General features: G+C 37.0%; 1 protein-coding gene across 1 annotated transcript; it reads right to left on the minus strand.

The window, feature by feature from the left end:
- Positions 1–289: 289 nt before the first annotated feature.
- Positions 290–10109, minus strand: LOC103117369 (HLA class II histocompatibility antigen, DQ alpha 2 chain). Its single transcript, XM_007527409.2, has 5 exons — positions 9952–10109; positions 1936–2184; positions 1235–1516; positions 808–982; positions 290–606 (listed from the first exon to the last, which is right to left on the minus strand). The coding sequence occupies exons 1-4, from the start codon at positions 10031–10033 to the stop codon at positions 828–830; spliced, it is 768 nt and encodes a 255-aa protein (XP_007527471.1). The 5' UTR covers positions 10034–10109; the 3' UTR covers positions 290–606; positions 808–827.
- Positions 10110–10753: the final 644 nt, after the last annotated feature.

Consider the following 10753-nt stretch of genomic DNA (forward strand, 5'->3'; position numbering starts at 1 on the left):
GCAGACATAGTTCTTATCTTTAAATGTCTGTTATTGCAAATCTGTACCAAGGAGAAATGATTTATACAGATTTTATCAAGTTTCTGAATTAAAGTGATGAGAGTATTCAAGGGTGGGAAAACAAGATAAAGAGAAATATTAATCACAGCTATGATAAAAAGATATTATCAATCTATGACATTTCCTGTATCTTGGTATGAAACATGATCTGGAAAAATTACATTAAGTGTGTCTGAAACATAAGGGACATGTTCCTACTGATTCTTATGGTAAAAGAAAGAACAGGCAATTTTTTAATAAAAGTGGTATTTATTGTTTCCATTCAAATGCTGCATCAGATATTGAATCATGAAGACTAGGTAAATGAAATGGAATATACAGGAATCCCCAAAGTAGGCAAGAACTAAGAACAACCAAAAATAAAAATAAAAATAAAAAATCAAGAGTCAGGCAGAATTCCAAGGGCCATATTAATTCCCACAGGTCATAGCATCTTAATTCCCAGAGAAAAGGTAAGAAGAATGTTGGAGAAGATAATAAATGTGATGAACTGAGTCAGAAAATGGTTTCACAAAGCACATTCACTCTTGCAGATGGGCAGTGTACCTAAAACAGAGAAGGCATGAGATTAATGGATCCCAAACAACACCTGTGCTATCATCATACTCTTTCCCAGTTTCCCTCTAGCCACTGTTAAATCCTCAACCTTCTACTTTTCAAGGAAGTTTATATTCACAGCCTGCCCCTACTTTCTTTCTTCTAGTATTGTGTCTTTGTCTCCCAGTATTGACAAACCATGACCCTTACCTTCACTTTTAAGGTGCATCTCATAAGGGCCCTTGCTGTCTGGAGGCATCACCCAAGCGCAGGCTTTGTATGATGAAGACAGTGCCCACCATGATGCCCACGAGGCCCATAGTTAAACCAAGTGCACAGACCACGGTCTCTGTCAGCTCTGACATGGGGGTTGGAATCTCAGGTTCTGTGTAAATGAAATTGTAGGGATAAGACTACAGAGTTTTGGTTTCTCTACATGTGTGGGATGGGAGGGGAATGTTGATGTTGTTTCTACAGGCTCTGAGCACTAGTTTTAAAATGGAGAGTAAATTCCATCATTGAAATATTTGAAGTGGGAACCAAGAGCTGAGTCATAAGGGGTTATGTCCTAAACTTCTGTCTGTTTTTGATATGATATATGAAAGAGGATACAAAAATAATTAGAACTCACGCATACCCCAGTGTTTTAGAAGTGGATCATCCAGGCCCCAGTGCTCTACTTTGCAGTCATAAATATCATCAGCAGAAGGGTTGAAAGTGAAATAGCTAATCTTGAAGAAGGAATGATCACTTTTGGTGAGGAAGCTGGTTTCAAAAACACCTTTTTTGACTGGGTGTCCATTGCTGAGCCATGTGATATTAACCACAGGAGGGAAGATGTTATCCACAAAACAGATGAGGGTATTGGGCTGACCCAATGTCACCGGAGACTTGGGAAACACAGTCACCTCAGGAACCTCTATGGTAAAGAAATAAAACTGATTTAAATTGCAAACAGTTATGCCCAGGAATCCTGGCAGATACGTCCCATCAGCATTTCCCTACTGGACAATGAAAAAAATGTTTTCCTTCTGTTTTGTAAATGCCATTAAACTGCCTATACTTTAGCTCCATATCCTTCTTTTTGTAGTCATTCTTATTACGGCAAGAAGTAGGGACTTCACTTTAAAGGATTCAAGGATTGTATTACAAAAGTAAAAAACTTATGTTACACAGAAATATACACTTTGATGTGGGAGAGGGTAAGCAGTTCTAAGAGATCTGAGAACTTCTGAAGGAAAGAACTTTATAGAATAGTGACTCTGTCACTGAAGAAGTATGGAATAAGCCTAGTATGAAGGAACAAGTTCAACAAAATTTGATAGGCTGGATACATACTATTGGTGGCAGCAGTAGAGTTGGAGCGTTTAATCATGATTTCCAAGTTATATTTTGATGTAGCTATGTTTGACAGTGCACCCTGTGGGTCAAAACCTCCAAATGTGCTAAGCCCAGGCAGCCGCCAGACAGTCTCCTTCTTCTCCAAATCCACATAGAATTCCTCATCTCCATCAAATTCAAAGGTATACTGTCCAGAAGAACCATAAGATTGATAGAATTCTGCACCATAGGAGGCAATGTGATCAGCTGATGGGTAAGAAAGGTGGAAAGCAGAGGGAGAAAAAAGAACTGATTATACCAAATGACATAAGAAACTGAATTTCAAACACTGTGGACTTCATCTTTGGCATAGTCTTGAGACAAACTTACATATGTTTCTCTGCCCTCGTTGTTAAAAAAGTAGCTAGATTCTAGTCTGTCTTTTTACTACTATATGTGCTCTACAATGAGAGACTCTTATTGTCTGCTACTCATGAGTACCTAGAACTTAGTGCATAGTAGACTCATAATAAATGTTTTAGTGATAGGAAAGGGGAAAAAATAACTATAATGACTCTATCTTTCTTCCCCTGAGATCTGAATTATTTCTCTCTGATTTGTCCATTTTCTCTTTTGCTTATCTCATTGGTAGTTAACATTTTGTTATGATTATTTTCTTCTCTGAATGCCTCAGAGCACAACATTTTCTACATAGGAAGTTCTTCCTATTGTTTATTTATAAACACAGAAAAAGTACATTGGATCTTCTTTTTCATTTCTTATTTTATCACCAAGGTTACTATTGGGTTTCCACACCAGCACAATTTCACTGCTTTGGCAAACCCTTATTTTTATTTTATTTTATTGCTTAGACAGAGAGAGAGTGTGTGTGTGTGTGTGTGTGTGAGAGAGAGAGAGAGAGAGAGAGAGAAAGAGAGAGAGAGAGAGAGAGAAGTAGAGACACTACAGAACTGCTCCACCACTTGTGAAATCTTCCCCTGCAGGTACTTCCCCTGCAGGTGGCTGGGGGCTCACCCCCAGATTCCTTCATATAGTGAAGTGTGTGCTTGTCCAGGTAAGACATCTTCCAATTCCTCAGACTTTATGGTTTTAAAGCTGTTTTCTTTAACTACTACAGAGTATAAGTAAAAAGTATAAGGACCACAATAATATTAAATATATACATATATATATTAAACAGTGCTTCTACAATTTCTATTTTGTTAACAGTAGTGGTTCTGTGGCTATATACAACTTAAAGAGAAGTGAAATGGTTTGTGTAAAATACACAGCATTTTAGTAGTATAACACTACTTCAACTAAAAAAGTGGGAAAAAAAACACGAGGGAAAAACAGATTACATTCTTTATGCAACTAAAATGGATAGCATAATAGCTATGCAAAAGACTTTCATGCAAGAGGCTCTGAGGTCTCGGTTTTAATCCCTAGCCCCACAATAAGCCAGAGCTGAATAGTGCTCTAGACTCTCCCCCCACCCCACTCTAGTCTCTCTTCTGTCATTAAAATAAATTTTAAAGAATAAATTAAAATGAAATTTTTATTATATACTGAACTATTCTATTCTTTGATCTTATTTTCTTTGAACTATTCTATTCTTTGATCTTATTTTCTCTTTCTACTGAATACTTATATTTTTGAAGACTCAATGTAAACTCTGGCTCTTTTTCTCAAGTGGAAAATATACTAACCCAAGGATGTCAAAGTAGAATGGCAGCCAGTATAATATGATTCCACCCACATGACCCTATTTGGACAACTCTGTCAGAATACTGTTATTACTTCCTCTTCCTTGCTTACTGAGCATTAACAAGACATTGAGGAAGACAAGAAACACCAGTCAGCACTGCAGGAACTTATAGAATATTGGGAGAGCCCAACAAGTAAAGGAGCAAAAATAGTTCAGAATGGTGAGTTCTGTGATGAAGCTATTGACAGTATTACAATATTATACCCTAGAAATACCTCATCTGTCAATCAACCAAACCGTATTGCCCTTTCATGCTCCTTGCTCTTTACAGGAGTCTGTTTTATTCCTGAAAAAAAAGAAGTTATCTTTTTAGGATTTCCCAAATATATTAAGTTAATTCTTGATGTTTCCGATTAGCTATAAACTGTTTTAAAATGCATACTTATTTATTTCAGATAAAGACAGAGAGAAATTGAGAGGGAAGGAGGAAGAGAGATACCTGCAGCACAACTTCGCTGTTCATAAAGCTCTCTTCAACTTTCTCTCTCTCCCCCACCCCTGTTTCTCTTCTGTTACTAAAATAAACTTTATTTATTTTAATAAATTAATTAAGTGCAGATGGGAACCAGGGGCTTGAACCCAGGTTCGTGTGCACTATAATGTGTGTGCTCAATCAGATTTTCCACCACCTAGCCCTACTTATAAACCTTTTAGTCAAATTCCCCCTTAAACATACTAATCACATATTTACCTCCAACACCCCAGTGTCTTACACTCCAATTTCTCACCATATTGTGCTTTTCTCCACCCAGAATACCCACCTTGGTTGGTCACTCAAAAGAAATCCCTTATCCTTATAATGAATCTTCTTGACTTTCTTCTCAAATACAAATGCACACAGTTAATTTTTTAATTTAGTACTTATCTTAGGCTATCATCTATTGATGAAGAATGTCACACTGCTAGACCAGAGAGAGCTAACTCATTTTTATAGTTTTAGCCTCAGTTGGACCACTATCTACTCAATAAATGTCCTTTTGTTTTCCTATGCCATGTTTACATCACTAGTTGTAGCATTTTCTAGGAGGCAGACATCATGTCTTTTCTTCTTGGAACCCCTAAAACTTAATTTTCTGTGTATTTAAAAAATGTATTGAAATGAGATTTATTAATAAATTCATTACACATTTAAATAATTACTAGATATTTACTATATCAGATGTTTCAGTTTTGTTATAATGTTGACTTGAATATTATGGAGGAAATCATTGGAGAAATATCTCAAATAACAAAAGTTGTATAAATATATATACAAATACATACATTTTATAGATAAGATAAAATTGAGAAAAAAAATTTCAAGAAGAGTACAGACTATCAGTTAATATTCTCAGGATCACAGAGATATAAGAGAATAATGGCAGACACAGAGGTGGTAGAATCATATAAAAGATGGGAGCAGAGGTGACCAAAGTTGCATTATCACCTGTAAGTCCTCACCACTGTGATATTTGTGGATTCCTTAATTTAAAAAATCATAAAAGATACATTTCAGTCATATTCACATAAAACAAATATAATCCAGGTTGTATTAAAAATGAAAACATTTACTACACAGCTATTAAGAAACAACCTTCTCTGACCTATCTTAGATGGAGCTAGAGAGAATTATATTAAGTGACCTAAGTCAGAAAGACAAAGACGAGTATGGAATGATCCCACTCATAAACATAAGTTGAGAAAGAAGAACAGAAAGGGAAACTAAAGCAGGATCTGGCTGAGTTTGGAATAGGGCACCAAAGTAAAAATCTCTGGGTGAGGGCAGATATTCAGGGGTGGGGGATGGGATGGAACACAGTCTTTTGGTGGTGGAAATGGTGTTTCTGTACACTTCTATTAACTTGTCGTCATATAAATTACTATTTAATTAATATGAGAGGGTAAAACTTAATTGAATGTCTCAAACTTGTTAATGCATAGACCATAGGCTAAATCTTTGAAATGTTGACTCTCCTAAAAGCTTAGACCAGTGAGAACAGAAGCAACCAGTGACATTACTCTATAAGACACAGCTATATATAAATAATGCCACAGCACATAAATTATGGTGATGTTGTGTATGATATAGCAAATCCTAATAATGGGACTTTACAAAGTTAACCCAAATAATTTGGTTATAGCAATAACTATCTATTGCCTTCTTAAACCCTAAGACAGCAGGAACCTCCGCTTCCTCTATAGAAACTATATTTCCCCCAGTCCTGGAACCTCTAGGGTGGGGCTCACTTTCCTTCATGCTTCTCTCAATTCAGACCAAATGATCTTGCATCCACCAACCCCATCCTAGTCAATGCAACGAGTACCACCTCAGCATGCTTCACTTCAGACTGTGTTCGGAGACGTCAGGCATGGAATGTCAACCCCTCAGCCTCATTACTCAGGTGAGACCTTTCCTTTCATAGTATTCTGTAATTCCATTCCAGGTAGTTCTCTTCCTAACAAAGTCCCAAAACCCAGATATAGAGCAGGTCTCATGAGATAGGGCATATGTTCATATGAAACCATAAATTAGGGTAAAAGTGCACAATAGTCTGCAGTGAGTCAATATGTGCAGCAAGCAAGTAGAAAAACCTAAAAAGATACCATAAAGTTTGTAAAAATAGTATCTACTTAGATTTAGATACCCTCCTCACTTATTTCATATTGTACTTCCCTCACTCACTCCAAAGCTAACCTTATCAAAATAAGGACTGCAATAGCTGAATAAGGTGAAGAGACTGTCATACTTTAAGGACGACTTTTTAGTCACTATAAGCCACCTCATCAGCTGGGGCCCTAGTCAGGGAGTCCTGAGATTCCCAAACAGACATGATGGGCCTAAACCTCAAATAAATCCCTCTCTCCATTGTTACCGGTCATCTCTATCACCCCTTTGTAATCCCGCATAGGACCTTGCCCTCAACATGGATCAACAATGGCAGAGAATGTCCCATCCTCTGAAGGGAGGCTGGACAACATACTCTATGTTCCACCTGAGGAAGATGGGTTTTGAAACTGGGACAGCTTGGAATGTTCCTACTCATGACCACAGAATGTGAATTCAGATCTACAGGGATGCAGAGGTCATATAGTCTCCTAAACTAAATATGAGCCCCAGATCAGATCAAATCTCTGGGGGTTACAGTCAATAATATTTATACACCTTTCCCATATTTTGGACCTACCCTCTTCCCTGATCCAGATTTCTGGTCCTTTTTCCAGCCATGACATAATCTCCCCAGACAATAACTTGGATCCACCTACATATCAGATGTCAGGCTCAGAAAAAAAAAAAAAAAAACTAGTAAAGTCATGGGCTCTTTGGTATATAACTAAAATAAGCCTACTAACTATCTACAAAACAGAGACCCTCAAACCTTCATTTGCACTATTTCAGCCTTTAGGTTCATGATTAGTCAACAATTTGTTTGGCTTTATATGTTAACTCTTCTTTTGGCCACCAGGTTCCAGATGCTACCATGATGCCAACCAGATTTACCAGGGTAAATGACCCCACTAATGTGTCCTGGAGCCCCACTTCCCCAGATCCCTGCTCCACTAGGGAAAGAGACAGGCTGGGAGTATGGATTGACCTGTCAATGCCCAAGTTCAGCAGGGAAGTAACTACAGAAGCCAGACCTTCCACTTTCTGTACCCCAAAATGTCCCTGGTCCATTCTCCTAGAGGGAGGAAAAACTATTATAATCATGGGCCTTTTGAATATAACTAAATAGGCCCACTAACTATATAAAACTGAGACCCACCCCCCAATTCTTCATCTGAACTATTCCAGTCTTTAGGTTTATGATTAGTCAACAAGTTGTTTGGACTTATATGTTAACTCTTCTTTCATCCACCGGTTTCCAGATGCTAACATCATCATGGATGCTAACATCACGGTCAGCATCCCAACCAGACTTTCCTGGGCAGACAACCCACCAGTGTGTCCTGGAGTCCCACCTCCCCAGAGCCCTGCCCCATTAGGGAAAGAGAGGTACAGGTTGGGAGTATGGATCAACTTGTCAGCACCCATGTTCAGCAAGGAAGCAATTACAGAAGCCAGACCTTCTACCTTCTGTATCTCATAATGACTCTGGGTCCATACTCTCAGGGGAATAAAGAATAGGAAAGCTATCGGGGGGGGGGGGTGAGTTCTGATGGTGAGGATTGTGTGGAGTTGTGCCCCCTTATCCTATGTTTTTTTTGTCAGTTTTTCCTTTTAATAAATAAATTTTTTAAAGTAGTAAAAAAATAAAATAATAAAAATGAATAGGAAAGCTATCAGGAGAGAGGATATGATAAGGAGTTCTGGTGGTGGGAATTGTGTGGAGCTGTACCCCTCTTATCCTATGTTTTTTTTTTTTTGGTCAGTGTTTCTTTTTTATAAATAAAAAGTAAATAATAATAATAATAATAAAGAATATATTGGGGGGTAGATAGCATAATGGTTATTCAAAATGACTTTCATGCCTGAGGATTCAAAATCTCAGGTTCAATCACCCATTAACCAGAGCTGAGCAGTTGTATAAAAATAAATGTTAAAAATGAAAACATCCTACTCAACACTAAAAGCTTATCTTTTCCTCTAATTTTAAAATAAATCAAAACATTTTTATTGGATTATAAAAATATCTCAGACCCTGGACACTGTATCTATTATGCTTAATGGATAGGTAGAACCTGTTGAAAAGAAATTTGGAAATGTGAGCTGGAAAGATAACAAGTAATTTGCCTGCACTTCCATAATGATACCCCAGGTTCAGACCCCAACACCGCATGGGAGATGTTATGACAATGAAGGAAGCTCTGATACTATGGTATCTCTTCCCCTCTCAGTCATTGTCTCTTTATCTGAATGAAAAAGTAACCCAGAAAAGTGAAGTTACTCTGGCATGAGACTCTGGCTCTCAAACAAACAAAGCACCCTTTCCTCCCCAACTCTTGAACAATTTTGAAATGTCCAAAATATTAAACTTCTATAGCCAGACAAAGTAGAACAGGAGCATCAGTGGTCAATAAAATTCCTAAAGAGAGTAACTCTACTTCACTTCTTCTTTGAACAATTATGGTTTTTTTACATTTTTACAAACCCACTCTATCTACAAATTAATGGAGAAAAAGGTCAATAGTAGATCTTAGAAGGAAAGAAAAATAAAAGAATGTGTAAAGGGTGGAAAGATGTAACCAACACAGTTAAAGAGTATCAAATAATTCATTTATCTTATCCATTCTTCTTTTTATAGGAGTTCCTTAGGTAGGTTAAGAATAGATATTCTAAACAGACAATCTAAGAATAATATAACTTAATTCAATTCATCAAGTTGCTAATCACGAAGTTATCTATATTAAAACAAAAGCATTTATTTTTTTAAAAATAAATCTACATTTGCAGTAGTAATAAGCTAAAAGAATGATCATTGACACTTTATGTATTTTTTAAATTACATCTGTCTATCTTTTTTATTTGATTTTTGGTGAGATGATATATATAAGTAACAAATTAAGTGAGTATCACTTAGTAAAATGACTTAACTAAAAGCACTTATCTGAACTTACCTACTTCCTACCTGTGTTCATTCCCATTATGGAGAATAATGTAGCCTGAGATGATGAAAAAGCCACCCTTCTGTATATTTATATTGTATACATAATCCATGAAACTATTTACCCTCAAGATAATCAACAGAAGAAATACACAAAATGTTTCAAAATTTGTTGAGGAATATTTATGAACAATAGTTCATGAAATTATAATAAAGTATTCACTGATGTCAGCATCCCTCTTGGGGACGGGTGGTGAAACATCTGGGTGGTGAACACACACAATATAGTGTCCAAGCCTCCAGGTTCAAGCACCTGGTCCCCACCTGCAGATGGGAAATTCTCAGGTGGGGAAACAGTCTTGCAGGTGTTTCTCTTCCTATTTCCACCTTCTCTCTCAATTTCTCTCTATCTAAAATAAATAAATGTTTTAAAAATATCTTTTAAAAAGAAACACCTCTCTTTAAGGAAGTCATGAATTGATGCCACAAAGTTTTCCAGGCTGGATTCATTGGTTCCAGTAGAAGAAATATAGCAATAGCAATATTCTCAGTAAATTCTGTGGCAGCAAAGAAAGAAGGATTCTGAGTTCTTGGAGGAAGAATGACTATGATTTTTTAGATCTGTGTAACATTAAGAATACCTTAAGGAGTCTCTGCCGTTTTGAATACTAATATTTCTCTTTTTGTCCTCCTTCAATTCAATTTCTCAATTCCAGTCCTTATGCCCATCAACTATGCACTCACCCATAATGTCATCACCTCCACAGGAACTCTTTGAAATGGCCAGGACAAGGAAAGCCAGAATCAAAGCTTGGTATGGGATCATTGCCTTTTCAAGATGGTTTCAGCAGTTGCTGATCCAAGTTATAGAGCAGTGGTGAAGACAAAACTGAGAAAGAAATCTAAAGATACCCAAACTAAACCCTGCAGATCAGGTTCTAACCAATTAGAAAAATATCCTGTGATGACACTTCTGTTGCCAGTTACAGACTTTTTACCAAGAGGTCTAGAAAAGATTGGGAAATCCCCTGCTTCTTTTGCAGTCTTTATTCAAACTCCTGAGAAACTTTTTTTTCTTTTTTATTAGTAGTAATTTAATAATGATTAACAAGATTGTAGGATAAGAGTGGAACAATTCCATACATTTCTCAACACCAGAGTTCCATATCCTATCTTTTCCTTTGGAAGTTTCCCTATTATTTATCCTTCTGGGAGTATGGACAAAAATTTCTCATGGGGTGCATAAGATGGGAAGTCTAGCTTCTGTACTTGCTTTTCTTTTCTTTCTTTCTTTCTTTTTTTTCCTTTTTTTGCCTCCAGGATTATCCCTAAGGATTCAGAGTTGGTGACTGAACTAGGAATCCAGTGCTCCTGGAGACTTTTTCCCTCTTTTGTTGCCCTTGTTGTTTATCATTGTTTATTGTTGTTGGATAGGATAGAGAGAAGTCAAGAGAGAAGGGGAAGGCACAGAGTGGAGAGAAAGACACCTGCAGACATGCTTCAATGCTTGTGAAGCAAGCCCCCTGCAGGTGGGGAGCCAGGGCTT

Source organism: Erinaceus europaeus, chromosome 4 (assembly GCF_950295315.1).
Source record: "Erinaceus europaeus chromosome 4, mEriEur2.1, whole genome shotgun sequence".
Lineage (NCBI taxonomy): Eukaryota > Metazoa > Chordata > Mammalia > Eulipotyphla > Erinaceidae > Erinaceus > Erinaceus europaeus.

Bases quoted from the DNA above. Each gene is read 5' to 3' on its own strand.
- LOC103117369 (XM_007527409.2), bottom strand. From the start codon at position 10,033: ATGATCCCATACCAAGCTTTGATTCTGGCTTTCCTTGTCCTGGCCATT. The intron at 2,185-9,951 runs GTGAGTGCATAG...CTTACCCATCAG, and splicing joins TGGAGGTGATGACATTATGG to CTGATCACATTGCCTCCTAT. The intron at 1,517-1,935 runs GTATGTATCCAG...TCTTTACCATAG, and splicing joins CTCTACTGCTGCCACCAATA to AGGTTCCTGAGGTGACTGTG.